The sequence below is a fragment of the Lepidochelys kempii genome, chromosome 2 (genome assembly GCF_965140265.1).
Source record: "Lepidochelys kempii isolate rLepKem1 chromosome 2, rLepKem1.hap2, whole genome shotgun sequence".
NCBI classification, from domain to species: domain Eukaryota; kingdom Metazoa; phylum Chordata; order Testudines; family Cheloniidae; genus Lepidochelys; species Lepidochelys kempii.
The window spans coordinates 72,436,111-72,459,572 of record NC_133257.1 but is presented as its reverse complement, the minus strand read 5'-3'; the positions used below and the strand labels follow the sequence as shown (position 1 = coordinate 72,459,572).

The 23,462-nt window shown below is 41.2% G+C and overlaps 1 protein-coding gene across 19 annotated transcripts in view; it reads left to right on the top strand.

The window, feature by feature from the left end:
• SNTG1 (syntrophin gamma 1) overlaps positions 1 to 23,462 on the top strand; it is a 526,846-nt gene that overhangs the window by 450,699 nt on the left and 52,685 nt on the right. For 17 of the 19 annotated variants that reach the window (XM_073331218.1, XM_073331217.1, XM_073331225.1 and 14 more), the window contains one exon: positions 5,052 to 5,123. The exons of the other annotated variants lie outside the window; for them this stretch is intronic. In XM_073331218.1, the coding sequence (XP_073187319.1) occupies positions 5,052 to 5,123 (72 nt within the window). The remainder of the gene's footprint in view (positions 1 to 5,051; positions 5,124 to 23,462) is intronic. 19 annotated transcript variants of the gene reach the window in all.

The window sequence follows — 23,462 nt, the reverse complement described above, 5'->3', positions numbered from 1 at the left end:
AATTGTCACACACATTGGGAGTGGCAAGGGGAGTTAAAAATTCAAAAGACAGACCGAAAACACAAGAGGATCTCATGATTTTTGAACTTTTGGAATTAGCTATACTGCCTATGCTTAGGTGCTTTGATGAATCAGGACCTGAGCAAGAAGTCTCAATTATTTCAGTGGAGCTGCTCACAGGCCTTTGGTTCTGAGATGAGGTGGAGAAAAATTAAAGCTTAGAACCGGAGGAAAAAAATGTCTTTTCTCTATGAGCTGGGAGGGAAAGAGAAGTACATTTCTATGTCCTGTAGAGCAGATTGAAAGTTACCACTCACTGTGAATAAGCGTGACTGAATCTGACCCCGAGACAGCACAATCATTCACTTGTTAGTTTTGGAGGGAACTTTTTCAATGAGATCTGATTTTTTTAAAATGTTTTTCATTCAGGACCAGATTCTGAGGTTCTTACTGGTGTGGAGAAGCACCTTATTCAAGAAGTAGTCCTACTGAGTTCAATGGAATGACTTATGAAGTTTTTTTTTTCATAAAAATATTATACTGTTCTGCAGGAGGTGGGGCAGTGGGGAAGACAGCCAATCGGAAGGGGTCTGTCCCCCAGGAAAAGCTGGCATTTGCAAGAGGGCTGGAGATTCTCACATCCCTGACTGCCTCCAGCCCTGGGCCAAACTCACATAGAAATCATGAGGGTTGACATTGGATGAGAGTTTCATTGCTAGTCTGGCCCTTTCACACTGGGTAAAAGGCTCAAGAAGCATAAAGTGGCTCTAAAGGCTCTGGATCTAGCCATGGAAGGATTCTCTTGGCACAGACACTTGTAGAAGATGGCCATAACCCTTCCTCCTCACCCCATCCCCGACACACACACAAAGCGGATATGCTAGGGGCAGGAGGGACCACAGCACTCAGTATTGCAGAGATTCCAGGCAGTCGTGCTGCACTTAGGGCAGCCCCAAAAGGCTGGTGTAACTTGGACAGTTCCCAGGGCTTAAAGCCACTTTACCCCTCTTTTCTCCTGGACTGCAAGTTCTGTGCAGCAAAGTATCCCACCCAGTAAGAGTATCAGAGGGTATCAGACTCTGGCCCTTGTTTCTAAGACAGGCAAAGCAAAATTAGAGTTTAGAACCAGAGAAAAAAAGGTCTTTTCTCCATGAGCTAGGAAGGAAACCGAAGTAAAATTGTATGTCCTATAGAGCACATTGAAAGAGAATGACACTAAGAGTGTGTTAAAAAAAAACAACTTTGGGTGAGTCATTTTCACCAGACAGTAAGTGCAATGCATGCATGTTTGGGGGTATTGGACAAAATTGCTTTATTTTCAAAGATTGCAATAGTTATAAAAATGTCACGTTTTATAACCACAACACATTTGTTCACAATGTTATGTCTGCAATCAGACAGCTATGTATGTTCTTTTTTTTCTTTTAATTTTCAAAGATTAGTATCAAACTGTTTCAATACTACAATTTTTCAGCTTCTAATTATGGGTTACTTAAAAGGGAGTCATAAAAGGACTATAGTTTTTTGTAGCGTAAGCTCCCTGAATCAAGTTGCTTTCTAACCAGGGATGTGCTGCCAATATTTTTACAAGCAGCTCTCACAGAAAGTTTCTTTTTTGGCCTGTGATAAACTATGTAATACCAGGAGTGCATGTGCTGGCACAGAGTGAGTTATCTGCTCTTTTTTCCCCCTTCCCATTTGAAAAATAACACTTTCTCCTAAAAAGCAGCCATGGCACTTTTTATCTTCTTTGATTTTTTTTTTTTTCAGTTCTAAAAGGTAGGTAGTTTTGCCTCTTTAACTTATTTCCTTGCTGCTTTTTATATTTTAGAATGATCAAGTGTGTCCGGTCTCCTTGATTTTACTGTTGAAGTGTTGGAGGTCTCAGATATAGATTTTTAGCTGTAAGTGAAGAGAGGTGTGTTAAGGCTTTAACAAAGATATCATTTCTCCTAATTGATTTATTTGAGCATAAGCTTTCATGAGCTACAGCTCACTTCATCAGATGCATACTGTGGAAACTGCAGAAGACCGATGAAGCTCACGAAAAGCTTATGCTCAAATAAATTGGTTAGTCTTTAAGGTGCCACAAGTACTCCTTTTCTTTTTGCGAATACAGACTAACACGGCTGTTACTCTGAAACATTTCTCCTAATTGTTACTCAGGCAATTGTGTTAAATAGATATTAACAAAACAGGAAAACAACAGTTTTCCAAAGCTCTTGGAACTATTTGAATTTACAGTTACCTTTTGCTTTGAATACACATTGTTCAGAATAAACTCTGCACCTTAAAAGAAGTCTCTCACTAGGAAAAAGGCCATCTTCTTCTCCAAACCAATCTTCATTATAAGACTGGCCTTTTAGACTGAGCCCTGGATGGCCACCCCAGGAGCAAGTGCAGAAAGGCGTTGTGTCTCAGACACTCTCTGAGTTCACAGTTCTTCCTCTGCTCCTGAGAAAGTATTCTTGCATTTAGGCAACTACGCTGGACAGTGTTTGGGAGGAGGTGAAGCCAGGGCTCTACCTATTCTCCCTCTTCTTGCTCAGAGGGTAAAGTGTCCTATATGCCATCCCCATGCGCAGAGCTGGGGTCTGAGTAGGTTCTGTATGGGCAGTGTGTGCTTCACCTGTCCTTATTCCTCTGTGTAGCCAAGTAAGATTCAAATACAAAGTGATTATATATTTTCACATAATTCCCTATTTCTCAGTAGTAGCACTCTATCAAATATGGTTTGTCAACTAACAGCATCTAACTGTCCTCATGTACGTGTACATATGCTGACGTATTTATAACATATTTGCAGTACATTTTATCAAACATAAAACATATGGACCTGACACTATGAGAATTTTTATTCATATGAGTAGTCCCATTTACTTTATTATGATTACTCATGTGAGGTAGGGGACTATTTGTATGAATAAAGGTTTGCACGATGGTAACTCATACTAAGGAAAGCTTCCTTTGTTGGGCTTCCTGTATGGGCTTCGCTGATTGCCACCCATAAACCAAGACTTTAATAGGCTACAGACCAGATAAGAAATTAATTATACTCTATGCAGTGCTAACACCCTTGTTCCCTACTAAATGTAATTAAGGATATAAAAGAGAGGTTTAGAGAAAACAAATAAGGGCCAAATCCTGCATTGTTTACACAAGCAAAAGTCCCTTCCACAGAAATGGGGTTTTTGATTGAGTAAAGACTGCAGGATTTGGATGTATATGATTGAATCTAAATATCCTTTTTATCGTTTGTTGTAATAGAAACGGGGGGGAGGGGGAACCATGTAATGTACAGGACTGCAGATAATTAGAACTCTATAAAAAGAGCAAATATAACACTTTAATCTTTTTGATCTTTTCATTACTGAATTTTATTTTAGTAAAATAAAGTGATTGGCTAGTGCTTCTCTTGTGTCAGTTTCAATTATTTTAATCAATATGCTCAACAAGATTTAGTACTATTAGCACATTTGTCATGCAACTCCATAATCAAATTAACCATAAAGACACGGTGTTATCCTTTAGCAGGTCTCATTTATGTAGAAAACAGATGAACAATAGAAATGTATATGATACCAGCAAACATCTTGGTGTTTTAATAGTTATCTTGAAGTAATCATTATAAAATAGTTAAGCAAATTGTGCATGATACAACATAAAAAGTGGGGAAACACTTTATAAAGTCCCGGATTGCTATATTACCCAAGCCTTCCCACAATAGCACCTCAACAATCTAACAAACCTCTCTCATGCATGCCTGTTGTTTCACTTAGGTAAAGGGTTAAGTTCTCTCAGACATTTTAAAGGATATTTTTATTTTCAAGTCTTGGAGACCAAATACATTTGCTCTGTCATTTGTCCTGTTCTTGAATATCAATAGCAATTATGTCTCAACCATTTTCATAGGGTTCTGTTCTACTGTCCAATTTCTTTTACAGTTAAGAACTTTTTTTCAAATATAAAACCTCAACTTTTCAGAACATTGTTCCTTGTTCCTCTGTCTTCTGAGACTATGAATAGTTCCTTTCTTTCCTTCTCTCAGTTTCCTTGAATGTATTTGTAGAGTGTGATCATATCTTTCTTGATTCTTCTCTACACTGTATAAAGTTAGCTGTCTCTTTCTGTCCTTTCTAAATCCTATTCATTAACCCTTATATCATTTTATTGGCTCTTTATTATAATCTGTAATGTTTCTGTGTAATACAATTATTTTAAAATTAATACTTGTAATAATAAGTTTTATATCCTGGGATAAACTTTTAGGTAGGCCAGAAGTATTTTTCAGAGCTTCAGGTGTGAAGGGGTGCAAGAGTAGACACTTGTTAGCACAAATATGATTCTCCATCTGTTATCTGTCGTCTTTATCTTAAATTCTGGATTGTAAAAACTTTGGGAACTGTCTTTTGTTAGGTGTTTGTACACCGCTTAGCACAGTAGTGTCCTTGTGTATATTGGGGGGCCTCACCACAATATAAATAATAAAAATAACACTACATAGGGGCAGTGTGCAACAGGCCTTTACATGTCTGCTCAGTGAGGGGAAACGCAAAAATAATTCCCTTTTTACAAGTCCTGTGCAAAGGTCTATTAGGAGAGCTCAGGGACTGCTCAGGGACTGCATCAGCAGCAGCCAACAATACTCCAAAGGCAGCAAAAAGAAAATGGAGGCTTGGCCCCACCCCACTCTCTATCAGCCAACAGACTGATCCTACAGAAAAGCTGGTTGCACCACCTTAAAGGATGACACTGCCTGAATAAAGTCCCACTGTGCTTCAGGATACTCAGGGAGGGACAGTGCTTCGCTGAGGTACAATGTCTCTTTGGGCTCCCTGTGGGGTAGTGTGCCTTCTCAGCACTGCCTACCTGAGGGCTAAATGTGTCAATATGGCTGGTAACAGTTCTCTAAGGCAATGTTCTGTATCTCTTCTGTGCATACACAGTGTATCAATGAAAGAAGATCTTTGGGACAGGATGAAATGGTCTATGAACTGTATCAATAAGAAAAAAATACATTGTTTACTGTATTTTTGTTTGGTTTTTCCAAGGTCACCACGTGGGATTGGACACGAGCTGAAAAAACATTTTCAGTTTATGAGATCATGTGCAAAATTCTCAAGGTATGAGGAGCAAATGTAAAAAGTTATGGAGGTGGCAGCTGAAAGGCAAGGGGGAAAACATCATAGCTAGATAAATTGCACAGCATGCTGTCAAGAAGAGCTTGAACCTTCTCCCTTTGGAGTCAATGGTGAAACTCCTATTGACATGAGTGGGTACATGATGAGCAAAGTTTCTCCAAAGTGCTGCAGGATTGGATGTAAAATGAGTTTAACTGGGTTACTGTCCACGTGGGAAAGTGTTTTTTCACCATGATCTAGTATGTATTTTACATTGGCAAATCATTTTATACTTCACAACCAATATAGCGAATATAAATAATTTAAACTGAGCAACTACAAAAATTGGCATTGATTCTGCCCTCAGATACATGAATGCAATTTTCATTGACTGCCACAGAAGGTTGCACCCATGTACCTGTGGCCTGGATAGAGCTCTGAAAATGTATACATAGGTGTTCTTAAAAACTTGTCATTTACCACTTTTACTATAATTTACTCCATTTGCTATATTCTCAATACATAGAATGAGCAACTAAATAATGTTTAAACAGTTATCTCTGCAAATGGCAAGGTTTAAAGGGGATCACATGTTGCATGTAACAGTATTGCATATTATATATTTAATGTCATTTCAGGCTTATTATATATTGACATTCTATGTTTTAAACATCACGGAAATTGAACATTCTCTAGGGGTGTAATAATTTTCGTTTTTTTTTAAATGCAATGTAAAAATTGGAGAAAACAAAACAGAGATTATGGAAATGTTTCCTTTCCATACATTTGAAACGATACTTTCCCTTATTTTTTTTCTCCCTGATACATGTGGAAGGGAATTTGATCATTTCTCAACTTTTTAACATGGCCTCTATTAGAAGTCATTTATCATTTGTCAGCACTGTGATAGGACAACAATTGTGATATTTCCATGGCGTGGCAACTTATCTGAAATGTTGACTTTTTAATAGCAACCTTTGTAAATACTGTGTTAGAAAAAGTTCCCAGTTACATTATATTAAAATGTTAGTTTGGTGGAAGTATCAAGAATTCTGTCAAATGCAAATATTTGCAGTAATGTTAAGGACATGAGTAATTTTTCTCATACAAATAGTGCTCATGAAGTCAGTACCAAGACAATGTCCCATCCAAACATTTATTATACAAGTTTAATTAAAAACAACAAATACAAATATTACATAGATCCTTTTAGAATTTTTAAACTTATTCCTCCATTCCCTTCTTTGCTAACTTGCTCCCTCCCTCACTTGCTTACTCTTTTCATCCTTTTCCCCATTAACCATCTCTCCTTTTCCCCTATCTTCCTCTGTTCCCTAGGAGGTCATCCTTGAACATCTTTCCAAATGATACAGATTTCTTCACCCCTTCTCTCCCATGAATAGCAGAAGCTAGGCTTCCATAAAGAGAAAATTCAGTCCTGTTAAGTCACCTTTCTTCTTGCCTGGCTGCTGAGGCTGGCTGGGGTTTAAAACAGCTCTCTGCCCATGTTAGAATAGCTCTGCACCCACTCTAATGTATGCCAACTGGAACAGTCCTTTAGGAATCATTTGGCTGGCTAAGGAGCAACAGACTGCAGGCTTATCTGGCCATACCCCTCTCACTTCCCGGCCTGCCTGACAACACCATCTATGTGCAGGGGGAAGGAGTAGATGGTATAATATGTGCCATACTGGCTGTGTATCACTAGAGGATTCACCTAAGAGAGAGGGTTTCTCTAAGGGCAACTTTTAAGTTTTCTTTATGCCACTGAAACAATGCCAAGGGAACTTAATTTGGGCTGATGGCCTTACCCAGTTATTGCCTAAGATTTTTTCAACTACTCCATAATAATACAATTAGAGCTAAAATAAAATGGGTGGGTGGGTGGGTGGTGGAGAAGAAAAGAGGGAGAGAAAATCTTCAGTATATATTTACTACTTAATTAATATTTAATTATTTCTGTGTTATCTGCAAGCCTGGGCTAGCTATTGAAGTCTGAAACTGAGCCAGAGTGGATTCTTTAGGTGAAATATTTGTGGGGGAAAAAATAACAGTAAAAATCACCTTACTCTTCCATTAATCCATTTTTTCCCAGTCCTGCAGTCTGTACCATGGATTTTGCCTCTGTTATGTCTAAATATAAAAGCATTAAAAAATATGCAGTTTCAGCTTCACATTACCAATGGCGCAGAAGGTCTCTGTAGAGATTGGAGGTTATTCAGGATTTCTGTCAGCATCATAAATCTTGCTTGATTTTAGCAGTGCATGCTTCTAGACACACTCCATGGATATAACTGAAATAGATGCAGCTAAGAAAAATGACTTAGTTACATTGTCTATTCTCACATCCAAACTCCTTCCCTAGTACATTGTGTACTTTTGTTGTGAATTTGTTTTCCTTAAGGAATGAGTTTGGGTGAGGGGGCAGGAATGTCAGATGTGAATGCAATGCCTTAGCCTAAGTTGTTTTGCTTAGCTTTCAACATAGAGAAAAATCTCCTTCCTTCTGTGACAGCCACCCTCTCAGCACTATATACCATCCTTCCAAAAACTGCAAAGGCCTCTTCATGTCATCTGGCTTCTGTGTCAAGAGAGGGGTTGGAAACTGGGTGGACCAAAGAGAGAAATGGATGGCCTATGAGAAAAAAAAACCCTCCAACCCCACAGTCTCTTACCTGTACCACAGACCACTCCCCCACCCTGCACCTTCTTGTGGTTACAGAAGCAGCTGAATCCAGGGGGTTCTAACACAACTATTCTTCTCAGGAGCCAAGGAAAGTTACCCTGGTCTTCTGTAGATCCCTGGGGATTGGTCAAGTTTATGAGCAAGCTGTGGACCTTTCCATAGGGAAGCAAGCCTTGTCATTTGATGGGATGATATGCAGAAATTTCCACAAACATATTTTTCCCCCTTTGGATGGAAAACAAAAATCTTACCTACTCCATAATTTACACATTGAAATGGGGTGTAGGCCTTTTCATTCATTTAATATGAGAGGTGAGTCCCTTCATCTTGATATCCATAAAGAACTGCAAAATGGAGGGTTAGTTAGATATATATTGGAATGATCATGAAAGTTAATCAGCACAAACCATGTAAAGGGAAAACCTAAAGGAATTCTAAGATTTGAACAAGATGCAAGATGAGAGAAGAAGGAAGTTTCCATAGAGCAGTGCTCTATTAAAGGGGGGAAAAGAGAGTAGATTACTTGTCATGATCAAATGCCCCAAGGGTCGGTCCTGGGGCCGGTTTTATTCAATATCTTCATAAATGATCTGGAGGATGGTGTGGATTGCACTCTCAGCAAATTTGCGGATGATACTAAACTGGGAGGAGTGGTAGATACGCTGGAGGGGAGGGATAGGATACAGAAGGACCTAGACCAATTGGAAGATTGGGCCAAAAGGAATCTGATGAGGTTCAATAAGGATAAGTGCAGGGTCCTGCACTTAGGACGGAAGAACCCAATGCACAGCTACAGACTAGGGACCGAATGGCTAGGCAGCAGTTCTGCAGAAAAGGACCTAGGGGTGACAGTGGACGAGAAGCTGGATATGAGTCAGCAGTGTGCCCTTGTTGCCAAGAAGGCCAATGGCATTTTGGGATGTATAAGTAGGGGCATAGCGAGCAGATCGAGGGACGTGATCGTTCCCCTCTATTCGACATTGGTGAGGCCTCATCTGGAGTACTGTGTGCAGTTTTGGGCCCCACACTTCAAGAAGGATGTGGATAAATTGGAGAGAGTCCAGCGAAGGGCAACAAAAATGATTAGGGGACTGGAACACATGAGTTATGAGGAGAGGCTGAGGGAGCTGGGATTGTTTAGCCTGCAGAAGAGAAGAATGAGGGGGGATTTGATAGCTGCTTTCAACTACCTGAAAGGGGGTTCCAAAGAGGATGGCTCTAGACTGTTCTCAATGGTAGCAGATGACAGAACGAGGAGTAATGGTCTCAAGTTGCAGTGGGGGAGGTTTAGATTGGATATTAGGAAAAACTTTTTCACTAAGAGGGTGGTGAAACACTGGAATGCGTTACCTAGGGAGGTGGTAGAATCTCCTTCCTTAGAGGTTTTTAAGGTCAGGCTTGACAAAGCCCTGGCTGGGATGATTTAACTGGGAATTGGTCCTGCTTTGAGCAGGGGGTTGGACTAGATGACCTTCTGGGGTCCCTTCCAACCCTGATATTCTATGATTCTATGATTCTATGAAATATAATAATCAGTGTCATTATCTTTCTATACACCTATGCCCTTATATTGGTATAGAGAATCATAGAAATGTAGGGCTGGCAGGGACCTCAAGATGTCATCTAATCCATCCCTTGTGTGTTGAGGGGGGACCAAAGTATACCTAGACTATCCCTGACAGATGTTTGTCTAACCTATTCTTAAAAACCTCCATGACAAGGATTCCACAACCTCCCTTGGTAACCTATTCCAATGTTTAACTATCCTTATAGTTAGAAAGTTTTTCTTAATATCTAAACTAAATCTCCCTTGTTGCAGATTAAGCCAATCACTACTTCTACTACTTTCAGTGAACATGGAGAACAATTGACTGTGATCCTCTTTAAATAGCCCTTAACATATTTGAAGAGTTATCAAATCCCTCCTCATTCTACTTTTCTCAAGACTAAATGTGCTTAGTTTTTTAACCTTTCCTCATTGGTCATGTTTTCTAAACGTTTTATCATGTTTGTTGCTCTCCTCTGGACTGTCTCCAATTTGTTCACATCTTTCCTAAAATGTGGCACCCAGATGGAGCTATTATAGGGTGGGTGCATAACTGGTTGGAAAACCATTCCCAGAGAGTAGTCATCAGTGGTTCATAGTCAAGTTGAAAGGGCATAGTGAATGGGGTCCTGCAGGAATCAGTTCTGGGTCCAGATCTGTTCAATATCTGGATCAGTAATTGAGATAATGGCACAGAGAGTACATTTACAAAGTTTGTGTATGATACCAAGCTGGGAGGGTGTCATGGTGTGGCGACTCATGACTGCAGTACCTCCTGCTGGTCATCCAGGGAATAACCATTCCAGCCTCCGGAAAGCCCTCTTCAGGCCAGTGTCCCACTTGCCGCTGGCCCCCCGTATCCCTCCCAGACCCTGGTGCCCCTTTTACCCAGGGTGCTGCTCCCTGGCAGTACCCCCACAGTCTCTGGGTCTCCCCTCCCCAGGGAACCCACACCCACTATCCCCACCTCACCTCAGTCTTTGTCTACTGCCAATCACCAATGAACCCCCACGCACTGGAGCAGACTGCAAGGTATAAGCCAATCATCACAGGCAAGGAGGGTTTGGACCTGCTGTCTCTGCCTACCCATGGGCTGTCCTGTTGCAAACCTAGTACCCTGTCTTAGGCCGTCTGCCAGGCCTGCAGCCTGGGGCTTTTCCATTCTGGAGCCTCCCAGCTCCTCTGGCCTTCCCCAAACCTGCTTCACCTCAGGTACCCTGGTACACTCCCCAGCAGCCAGGCCCATCTCCCTCCACAGCTAGAGGAGACTCTCTCTGCTCCTGGCCCACTGCCCTTTTATAAGGGCAAGCTGAGCCCTGATTGGGTCATGGCCACAGCGGAGCCTGTTTCCCACAGTCAGCCTGGGAACTGCTTGCTCCAAGCCACAGCCCTCTCCTTTAAGGCCACAGCGGGTGATCACCCCACTACAGAGGGTTGCAAGTGCTTTGAAAGATAGGATTAAAATTCAAAATGATCTGGACAAACTGGAGAAATGGTCTGAAGAAAACAGGATGAAATTCAATAAGGACAAATGCAAAGTACTCCACTTAAGAAAGAACAATCAGTTGAACATATACAAAATGGGAAATGACTACATAGGAAGCAGTACTGCAGAAAGGGAGCAGTGGGTCATACTGGATCAAAAGTTAAATATGAGTGAACAGTGTAACACTGTTGCCAAGAAAAGCAAACGTCATTCTGAGATGTATTAGCAGGAATGTTGTAAGCAAGACATGAGAAGTAATTCTTCCACTGTACTCCATGCTGAGTAGGCCTCATCTGGAGTATTTTTTCCAGTTCTGTGTGCCACATTTCAGGAAAAAGGTGGGCAAACTGGAGAAAGTCCAGAGAAGAGCAACAAAAATGATTAAAGGCCTAGAAAACATGACCTATGAGGGAAGATTAAAAAAAAATGGGCTTGTTTAGTCTGGAGAAGAAAAGACTGAGAGGGGACATGATAACAGTTTTTAAGTACATAAAAGGTTGTTACAAGGAAGAGGGAAAAATGGTTCTCAATCTCTGAGGATAGGACAAGAAGCAATGGGCTTAAATTGCAGCAAGGGTGGTTTAGGTTGGACATTAGGAAAAACTTCCTAACTGACAGGGTAGTTAAGCACTGGGATAAATTGCCTAGGAAGGTTGTGGAATATCCATCATTGGAGGTCTTTAAGAGCAGGTTAGACAAAGACCTGTCAGGAATGGTCCAGATCAGTGGTTCCCAAACTTGTTCCGCCGCTTGTGCAGGGAAAGCCCCTGGCAGGCCGGGCCAGTTTGTTTACCTGCTGCGTCCGCAGGTTCAGCCGATTGTGGTTCCCAGTGGCCGCGGTTCGCTGCTCCAAGCCAATGGGAGCTGCTGGAAGTGGTGCGGGCTGAGGGACGTACAGCAGCTCCCATTGGCCAGAAGCAGCAAACTGCGGCCACTGGGAACTGCGATCAGCTGAACCTGCGGATGCAGCAGGTAAACAAACCGGCCCGGCCCACCAGGGGCTTTCCCTACACAAGCAGCCGAAGAAATTTAGGAACCACTGGTCTAGATAATACTTAGTCCTGCCATAAGTGCAGGGGAGTAGACTAGATGACCTGTCAAGGTCCCTTCCACTCCTACAATTCTATGATTCTGTGATTCTATGTCTACTACTTCCTCCTATCCACTAGGCTGGTAACCTTATAAAAGAAGGAAATTAGGTTATCCTCAATGAGTTCCTGAAAATAATTGCTAATGCTTCTGAGATTGTTTCAGCTAGTTCCTTAAGTACCCTAGGGCAAATTTCATTAGACCCTGCTGACTTTAATACATTTAATTTATCTGAATGTTCTTTAACCTTGTCTTTGCCTAATCTGTCTTGTGTTCCTTCTCTGTTGTTGTTAATATTATGTTTATAGCCACTCTAAATATTTAAACCAACCATATTTTTCTAAATACATTCTATGGATTTTGAAAGTCGTGACAATTTTTAGGAAAAAGTTCCCTAACTGTCACAGACTTGTTTTATTATTTTCTCCAGGCCATTTAATATCTTTGACCTTCAGATTTCTCATAGGTGGCACTATGCCTATTTTAACCAATCTTACAGCAATGTTGAGAGATTTAATCAAATTATGTTTATAAAGCAGTTTTAATACCACAAAGGGAAGTACTGCAGAACTATAAATACCACTGATTTACACAAATATGTAAACCTTATTTTTTCATGAACTGTGTCCCACTCAGGAGTTGTCGTAGGAGAACAAATCATTTATCAAATAGGTTGAATCTGAGTCAGGTTATTTTATTCTTCAGAGGAGGCACAACAAAAATCTTTTAAACCATGATTCGTTAAAAGCACTTGCTCATGCTTAACTTTATGCACAAGCTTAAGTTCATTCCTGTTAAGAACATGCATGGTGCTTTGCTCAATAGAGATGGAGGATTATTAAGTACTCTTCCAACAGGAATCTTGATGCATATAGCAAATTGTACATCGATAAGGAATGGAGGTTTGCCTTGTAGGTTTTCTGAGAGAAAATCATGGAATATATATGCTAAAATGTCAGATGTATTTTGGAATTGCCAAATTGTCTTTTATTCACACGGCTTTCCAAATTATAGAAAATGTTCCGTTTATCTCAGGGATGGGACAACTTTTATGCTTTGGGAATTAGAGCTGCTAGAGCCCAGTGCTTTGATTCCTTGCGTCTCTACCAGTTGTTTCTGAACTCATGTTTTCTATTACCATGGAGTTCAGGGTGCAGCTTTGCAGTCCTAAGGAATTTTGTTTTGCTGTAAGTAAAATCCATCCTCCCACTCATTTGCACACAAAAGTCCCAAAATCTCAAAAGCAATGAATAACTTCTGAAAATCTGTAAATGTCTTGACTCTCATGACAGCTGTGACAAAAATCCAACTTTATTCATTTGGATAGTAATTTGACAGATGGATAGTAATCTGACAGTCTTTCCTCCCCAGTGCTGAGGATTTATTTATTTGCCAGTATTACCAAAATCATGTATTTGGAAAGGCACATTTAAAGCCTCCCACTTTAACTTATTTGACTGATATTTTTATAGCAGGCAATTCAACATCTTAGTGATCATATCAGACTCACCTAGCTAAGTCTCTCTTAGAATGAGTTATCCCTTAAAAATGTTTTCAGTGTGTTAGGCTAAAAAACTTCGGTCACCAGCATATACATAATTTTTAACTTTGAGTGCTATACTAGCATTTTTCTCCTGATATATGCTGGCAACTTTCCCCACTAAATATCCCTCCTATAATTCCAAGGCATACCAATGACACAATGGGAGAACCTGTTTCAGACTTGTCCCAGGTCATCTTTAGTTCTCCCCTCATTTTTCCCAACTCTGACTACAGCTCTAATGAGGCAGCAGCAAACTAGTTGTGATTAGAGACATCCACCACAAGTTTCTCTTTTAGGCCAGAACACTGATTTTCCTCATGTGGGAAAGTTTAGTTTCTTCCTTATCACATACAAACATATAGAGTGGTATAAGTGGTTGAGGATGAACTACCTGATCCTACAAAATATACACCGCTATTACAATACTTAATATTAGAGGAGAATATTGAATAATATATTCAAAGTACTATATAAACTTCAACTAACTAATCCTTATAATACCAAGAGGTATGTAGTTATTATAATCCTCTTTTTTCTGTGTAGAAAATATACCTAATTAAGTTAGACGACTATTAAATGCAGCTTCCATTGACTTTCAATTAAAATATGTGGCCCATTAATTCTAATTCCAAGTTTTTAGAATAAAATAATTATTTCAAAAGCTGATGTGAATATTTCATCAAGGCAATAATATACATCAAAATAAATATGAACTCTGTGCTAAGTCTTCTAAATACCCTGAAAAAATCTGCATTACTTTATAAAGACTATTCATATTAAAGAATTTCAATTTGGCATATTAGACTTTACCATGTAATACAGATGTTGCATAGTAGGTCCAAACTGCATCATTTATCAAACAAATTCCAGTTAAATTAGAATGAGTTGTTCATTATGAAATATGTAGAAGAGTAATATTGAGCCCCATTAAAAGGATATTAAGTCAATATAAATATATGCGGCTCCAAAAATTATTCAAGGACTGGGGAAAAAAAGCCATACAGTGAAAGATGTAACTGTTCAATCTGCTTAGTTTATCAAAAAGAAGATCTAGAAGTGTCTTGATTATGATATATACGTACCTTAGGAAGAAAATACCAGGTACCAAAGGGCTGTTTAGTGAAAAGCATAATGGGAAACAATAGCTGGAAGTAAAAGCAAGACTGATTCCAATTAGAAATAAGATACACATTTTCAAAAGTGAGGGGATTAACTGGATTCTCCATCTCTTGAAGTCTTCAGATTAAGACCAGATGCCTTTCTGGAAAATATGGTTTACTCAAACACAAGTTATTGGACCCAATATAGGAGTGACTGGATTAAATTCTATGACCTGTACTATATAGGAAGTCAGACTAGATGATCTACTGTTTGCTTCTGGTGTTAAAATGTGTGAATATTATTTTCCCAAACATAGGTCTAGACTTTCCCAACTACTACACTCAGGCAGGTTTGCCTTGCACTTGTGGTTTTGTCCAAGATAAAGATGCAGCATTTAGAGTGTCTCAAAATCTGAGAAAGACAAAGAATGGAAGTAGGTAGGATGGGATGTTTTCAATGATGGAAGCAAGAAGAAACTTATTTTAACAGATTCTGTCTTTTCTGTGTAGTGCTCTGCCAACTACCATCCAATTCTGGCTTTCTTTACACGCAGCAGGATTGACCAAGAGAAACCCTTAGACCAGGGATCAGAAACCTTTGGCACGCGGCCCACTAGGATAAGCCCCCTGGAGAGACGGAACAGTTTGTTTACCTGCCGCGTCCGCAGGTTCGGCCGATCGCAGCTCCCACTGGCCGTGGTTCGCCGTCCCAGGCCAATGGTGGCTGCAGGAAGCAGTGCAGACCGAAGGATGTGCAGTCTGCCGCTTCCCGCAGCCCCCATTGGCCTGGAGCGGTGAACCGTGGCCAGTGGGAGCTGCGATCGGCTGAACTTGCGGCCACAGCAGGTAAACAAACCGTCCCGCCCCGCCAGAGGGCTTACCCTGGCAGGCTGTGTGCCAAAGGTCTCCGATCCCTGCCTTAGACCAAGAAAGGGGTTGCTACAGCACCACTATAGAGGTAGGCCCATATTTTCAGCCCAGACCTACAATGTGGATCCAGCTAAAATGGTGGGTGCCCTTAGGGAATGTGTTGTAAATATTAGCCTGTGTAAATATAATATGCTTTGAGGTTCTGAGATAAAAGGCACTACATAATTAAACATTTTGTTATGTAGACCATTTTTTAAAATTTTTAATCCAGTGTGGTATAATCTTTTAGGCAGGTTATGCAAATTAGATTAAAATATTATATCCAGGACAGTCAAAATTGCCTTTATTTCCTAAAGTTAATTTTTACCACCATAGAAGTCTTCACTTTCAATCAAGAGTAAATCCCTTCGTAGTCTGATCACCTCCTCTCTAGTTCCTGGGTGTTAAATCACAGATATTTTGAGACCTACAGTAAAAATGCTATTTTATTTGGCATGGAGCAGTAGTTGTAGTCTGATGGCAAATTAGCTCTGAAATGAAATAGAGGACGATTATGTCCACACAGGCAAGGTGTCAGGATGGTGAACAGCTGGAGTTTATGCACGGTATTATTCATATCAGTGCAGTTATTTCCTTACTATCTTCCTAATCAGCTCCAACCTGAAGGCACAGAAGGCTCATGTCATATTTCAAACTCTCACTTCCCAACTATCCCTGTGTGCATGACTCACTAAATGTGTTTCTTTTCATTTTTATCTTGAGTGCTCTAATGATGCATTCTTTACTCAAATTAAACTCCTAGTTAGAACAGCAGCCTCTGACCTTAATTTTTTCAGCACAGAATAATTACTCTTGGTGGTAAAAATAACTCATTTTACTCCTTCAGTATATTTTTATTATATAAATAGATATGATGAGAAAAAGGGAGAAATACAGGACACAGCTGTGCATTTAGCTAACATGACACACCAGTGCAAACAAAAATACATGACAGATAGATATAATCTATAGATATAAGACTGGATTCTTCGCATACTATTTGACAATCAGCATAGCTTGCTGTGGACCAATTTGGTCTCAAGAAATAACTTTAAACAGCTTCAAGGCTGCTTAAAATACTACCACCTATGAATACTGCCAAAGGGATATTCAGGCAGGGAGGAATCATTTGCCACAGCTCTGATGCCGAGGGATGAAAAAGCAAGGATGAAGAGCTGGCTATACAAGTTGTGTACATTTGAAAGAGTCCCTGATGCAAAGAAAATTCTCAGCTAGGCACTTCAGCTGCCTTTAGTCTGTTTTTATGCTGCCAGAGCAATGTAGACAACCTAAGGATCCAACCCTAGGAGGCTCTATTAATTGATAGCTCCAGTAACAGAGACCAAAGCCTTGTTTACTTTAGTTAATTTTCATGTTCTGTAGGGCAATGTTCTCTTCACTTCTGCTCCTGCCTGCCTCAGCCTCTCTTCTCCCTACCTCCTCAGCTCCTGCTCTCGTCCCTTCCCCTGCTGCTATCCTCATGGACTCTTGTGTCACTTCCCTGGGCTCCCCCTACTTAGTCTGCCATGTTTCCTTTCTCCATAGTTCCTCCCTTAACCCTAGTTATCTCCTATCCTCCCCTTTCCCTCTACTCCCTCCTATATTCCCCCTGACAGACCCAAACAGTTATTTGTCCCCTTCTCTTCCTGCCCCTATCCCTACTCCAACCTTCTGGCTCCTGCTGCTAACTCCCATGTACACTGAACTCTTGCTTCTCTTCCCCAGCACATGCCCTGCATCTCTTCACCTCCAACCCCATTCCCCAGCACTTTGCATTCAAAACAGACTGCCTCATCCTTCTTTCCATGTTATCTGGGGTTCATCAAGGAGATCACTGAGATAACAGGAGAAACATTCTCCTCATTCTCAGTACCTGGCTATACAGCAGCCCCCAGAAGGCAGGAGGAGTAATGGCAGGGAAAGTTCTGCTTGTCAACTGCAACCCTGCGATGGAGCAAACTCAGTTGCCCTATGGGGAGTGAAGAGCATGCTCAGTGTGCACTCTCTGGAGAATTTAGCTGTCAAGTCTCTACTGATCGCGTGTGAACTACCATTTTGAAAATGTATGCATCCGATGAAGTGAACTGTAGCTCATGAAAGCTTATGCTCAAAGAAGTTCGTTAGTCTCTAAGATGCCACAAGTACTCCTTTTCATTTTGAAAAAGCAATTAACGTGACAAAATTATGACAGATTTTAATGGGTATGGCAAAAGGCACATCCCTGACATCAGTGCCACCATCACCACCCACCATCTCTGAATTTGAAGTTCATGCTGCAAAGCATGGAAACGAGAGCTTGTCAACAACACAGTTGTACAAAGTTCTTTAGTATGGGCAAAACAACATAGTTTTTGTAACCTCGTTCTCAGAATTGGATAAACTGTTTTAGCTGACACTTAATAAGAACATTCCAGCCTGAAGCAGATACCTTTCATGGAAAATATCAGCTCAAACAGTTAAAGACTGGCAAAGTTATAAGCAACTGAAAATAGGGTCTTATAAAGGAAAGCATCAGGCAACCTTAATGTTGGATGTCACTACTTTCTCCACCTATACTAATATGTAATATTCAAGGGCCTGATCCTGCAGCATGCTGCCCTTCATTGGGAGCTCAGCACCTCCGAGGTAATGTTCAGCATGTTGCATCTCACTGCACCAATCATCTGTACCAAGGCTTTTCTCAGATTTCCATTTGGTGAAAACCGCCATGAATGCTTCTTTGCAATGTTAGAAGAATTATATAATCTCAGCGTATTCAAACACACACAAGCACGCACACACACTTCAGCATGTTTCTCAGCAAATAAATACCAGGAGCTATTTTCACCAAACAGAAATCTGAGAAAAGTATCTGTACAGGCAGCAGATCCTGGGTGCATATATATGTGCGTGTGTGTGTGTACACACACTCATTATGTTATGCCTTCTCTTCCCTATTATTTATTAATAAGAATGTTTCATGAAACAATATCTTTGTTACTCTGAAGTGAATCTGCTCTTGCTGCTTGTAAGTGCTATCAAAATCATCTCCATAGCAACTAATTGTGATGCCAAGGAGATTGTTCTTAAAAAGAGGAATACAAAAGGAAGCATGTGAACCACTTAGAAAATGGAGTTCTTTATTCATGCAGATATACCCAGCAGCTAAATGTGAGGGAAGATTAATATCTAAAATAATAGTAAACCAGGGCAGAGAGTGTGAAGAACTAATTAATATTCAGTGACTAAATAAATGATGACTGGAGGTGGAAAATTCCTGCTAAATGGTTTTTTTAACTTCTCTTTACACCTAATGTGCTCTAGAATTAATGCTTACATTTGTATAGTGCTTTTTATCTTTAAAGAACCTAGACAAGTATTGGGCCCAATTACTGTGTCTGGTAAGCCCCTTTTGCATTTCTACTGTGATGCAAAGAGGTCATTGAGCTGGCTTCACCAGTCAGCAGAGGAACTTATCAACTTTTTCCCATCTACGTAGTATAAAATTTGATATAAGAAAATCATTTCCATTAATGTGAAGGTGGTAGCTGAACTAAATATCTATTTTAAAAAATGAAATTAAAGTCACCTGATACCAAAGAGTCTGTTTTGCCCAATAACTCTCATTGGGACAGACTGTGAACCCCTTACTCATGCTGGTGAGTGTTGCCATCAGTGGGACTGCAAAAATGGCTCACCAGCATGAGGAAGGGATTCCGTCTAGCCCAATATGATCCATGTGAGTGAGGCATACTTTGGTCACCCAGTCTTGGAAGCTGTTGCTGAGTAGGTACTGTTAGGTTCTGAATACCTTCAGCTCCCACTGACTGTCGTGGAAGCTCAGGCCATTCACATATTGGACGACTGGCCCAAAGAAGAGGTTACCTACTAGTGTTTACCAGCTACATTTTAAGTAAAATAAAAAGTAGGGAGTATTTCAAAAAAGGAACAGTGTTTATCTGGAGAGCATGGAGTTTTTAAAGAAAATAGACTTTCTGGAGAAATATGAAGATAATGCCACTATCCAATGATTGTGAAGTATTCCACTTTCACTTGATCTTTTAAAGTTAATGAACCATGCTAGTTTCCCTGGGAGAAATGTATTGCTCTTATTTAATATGTACATCATTATTAATTGGGCAAACAGGAGTCACCCCTCCTGACAGCAGGGATGCTGGATTACACAGCATGTGGACATGAGCCAAAGACCTTCCTGACAGTCAGTTCTGCTGCAAGGCTGTTTCTTTGGACTTTCTGTTATAAATAAATAAATGGGTAGATAAAATGACCTTTTTGGAGTGGAGAGTCAGGAGACTGGTACAACTTTCCCTTCTTGTGACAATTCTTTCCCAGAGAATTTGTTTTTAATTGTGCTCCCAGGCAAATACTACAATTAAATCATTATTAGTCTCATACAGCACATATGAAGTCATCACAAAGTTCAATAAAAGCCGCCACAGACTAATAAGTGATAATAAAAGAACAAGATTATGATAATCACTAGGCGAGTGTCTGAATGCATTATAGTTGTACTGAAGTGAAACATCTTATCAACAAAACAGCTTCCATGAGATGAAAAGTTAGTTAATAAGAATGGCTTCTTAGTCCAACTCAGTGTACAAGACTCCAGACATTGTTATCTCATATTTACAGCATCCGTTAGAGAATTTCTCATGCTTTCTGGGGGAGGGCATACTACCCTGAACTAATATCTTATATGGGACAAGCACATAGCACTTTTGTTCAAAGAATTTATACACACACTGGTCAGTCCATTGACCTGCTTATCCATTATTTAACAGAAAGTACAATTAGATACATAGGTACAGGTCTGGAGTGTTGCACACCTATGCACAGGTGAAAAAGTAATAAAAAGGGCAGGGAGTGTAAGGGAACTCAGGGAGTGTAAGGGAACTCAATCCTGCATTGAGGAGTGCTGCTCAGCTACCGGATAATTTTTGCCTAGCAGAAGGAAAATGGCCAAAGGAATAGCTATAGCTCAGAGTCTTGTTAGCATGGTGAGGCTCACTCTTTGGAAAACTGCATATTTACATGTTTATTTTGTCATGCCCCTTGCTGAACAGATCCATTGACTTATCTGAGTGTGGCCATGAAACCCTGATGAGTTAAATCCAACCTTGTGAAGACAGGCACTACTCTCCTGTCCCTGTGTATGCTATTCAGTGCTTAATTTGTGGGGGAGCTTGCCTGGGCTCAGTCCCGGCACTGCTAGGCTTGGAACTTCATAGCCCTGGCACATCTGTGCTTGTCATGTCAGTTATGAAAGTTTTGAAAATCTCTCCTTTTTGCTCTGAAATATGTTTTTTTTTAAAATTCTCAACACAGTTGTATCCATCAGGGCCATTACCAGGGTGGAGTGAGTGGGGCAGCCACCCATGGTGCAAAGCTGGGGGAGTGGGGGGTGTAAAAATAGGATGAACAAATAAAATGGCAGGGGGTCCCATGGGTCCCATTAGCATACCATGCCATTCTTACTTCTGCACTGCTGTTGCCAGCAGCGCTGCCTTCAGAGCTGGGTGCCCGGCCAGCAATCACCACTCTCCATCCACCCAGCTCTGAAGGCAGCACTGCCATGAGAAGCAGCGCAAAAGTAAGGGTGGCAGGTATGGGACCCGTGAATCCCTGTTCCACTGCAGGGCTCTGCCTCCTACTGTTTCTTTTTTCATCCATCCCATTTTTCTGCCTCCCTCCCCTGGCTTTGCGCCCTGGGTGGCTGCCCCACTCACCCTGCCGTGGTTGCTGCCCTGGTATAATATGTGGTGTGAACCTCTAACACTAATACACTTTCAAATAAACTTATGACTGAACGTGCAGCGGTATTACTGACATTGATAATGACCACCACACATTCAAAGTCATAACCAGGTTAAAATCTGAAATTAAATCATTGCTTGAGCCCTGGGACAGGAGTTGCAGACTGTGCTAAATGGGTGTCTAGCACTTTTACGCATCAGCCCCTTACTGATGGTGATTGCATCATTTCCGGTGCTTGAGTTCACATTGGCTGAGAGTCGTGTGTTGCTATGGCAAATGGACACTCATTGGGATAAAAACCTGCAGCAATGTAACTGTAGCTTTGAGGGTGAATGCCAAATTTAGGATGTATGTGGTTGACAGTCCTCAGAAATCATCTTCAGTTGCTCACCAAATATGAATATAGAGCCATTATTATCTGTTTTCTATAGACTTCATAGTGCTGTGTGAGACATGCCAGAAACACCCAGAAGCTTTAGCATTAGCACAGGGCACTTCATTGGACAAGAGTTACAAGAGTGTTTTCAATAAGCAATATGTTATTATTTATTAGTAAGACTACGATTTAGTCACAGGGGTCACGGTAGTCACGGATTCCATGACTTTACCGGGCCACTGTGACTTCTTCAGCTTCAGCTGTCCGCAGCTGAACCCGGGGCTGGAGCCATGGCTGGGGCTGGAACTGTGGCTATGCTCCCCACATAGCTCTGTGATGTGGGGCGCAGCCGGGGCCGTGTGCTCCTGCCCCATGATGGGGGCAGCTCCAACCACAGGGCTTGTGGCAGGGGCCGCAGCTGGGGCCGTGCACTCCTGCCACACAGCGGGGGGCTGCAGCCAGGGCTGCGCACCTCTGCCACGCAGCTTGTATGGTTATCTTTAGTAAAAGTCACGGACAGGTCACGGACTCCGTGAATTTTTGTATGTTGCCCGTGACCTGTCCGTGACTTTTACTAAAAATACCTGTGACAAAATCTTAGCCTTATTTATCAGTGTTCTAAATATGATGGTGATAGATTCAATTCCAGGTACCTTCTAAGTTGTTAGTAATATGTGCACATTATGGGATAATGTTTATTTTTAGTTCTTTGCTACCATCCAAATATAAAAGTGTTATGCTTTGCCCTTCTCACCTAGGGGTGTCCAACCTGAGGACTGGGGGACACTTATGGCCCTTGGGCTCTAACTTCTGGCCTTTAAGGTGGCTGTTAAGAAAATTTGTATTTGATTATTATTGAAAAATGAGATTGCTAAGTGGTGCTCTACACATTTTTAAATTGGAATGTTTTCACTATGGGGAGAAGCATAAGGGTTGTCACCTCGCCGGTTGTCTCCCACTACTTCCCTGCAGTTCTAGGAGCAGTTCTAGTGTGAGCTTAGGGCGGTCTTGAGCAGCTGCTGTCCCTTCCCTGGTTCAGCTCTTGTGCATCTTGCCTGGTGTCTGACTGGTCCATCAAAGGGAAAGGAGGGAAGTAGTTCAGGCAGCTCCCATTGCCTGCTTACCTACCCATCAGTGAGAGCCCCAGAGTCAGCAGGATAGTTCAACTGGCTCTGTGAGCCTGGCTAAGGATAACATCCTTCCCTCCCTCCCTCAGCCATCTAGAGCAACACAGTACAGCAGAAAAAGAGACACTGAGGACCAACAAACAGATTCTCTCCCTCAGCCCCAGTGCAGGCTAGAACACTATAGGGTGCTGCCCTAACTTGTCTCTGTTGGCTGTGGTCCCTGAAGGATCAGGCCAGAGTGCCGAGCATTGCAGCCAATCCCCTTCCCTCACCCTCAATACACCCCCTGTACCAGAGACTAGACGAAGCCAGCTATGTCAGCTCTACACCCTTTTGGGAGACCCTTTATGCCAGGGGACATCCCACAAAGGGACTGATTGGTGGGCTTCACACTTTTTACACTGCCTGAATGGTGCAAAATCAAAGGAACGGGACAGTGATTCTGTCCCAAAGTAATAATTGATTTTTTTTTCAAATGTTGTGTTCAGTTCTCAGGCTCTAACCATATATTACCATGATAGTTTGGGTAGATAATCAATCTTACAAGTCCTACATAAATACGTCAATTCAGGCAATTGTTATTTTGTGAGAAGTTTGAAACATCCTAAATAGTCGAGTATGTGGAAGATCTATGTATAGTTTGTAAATGTGCATGCACAAATGTTGTATTTTGTACATTGTATTTTCACACTGTGCTCTCTCACATGGAGAGAACCAGATCCTAGG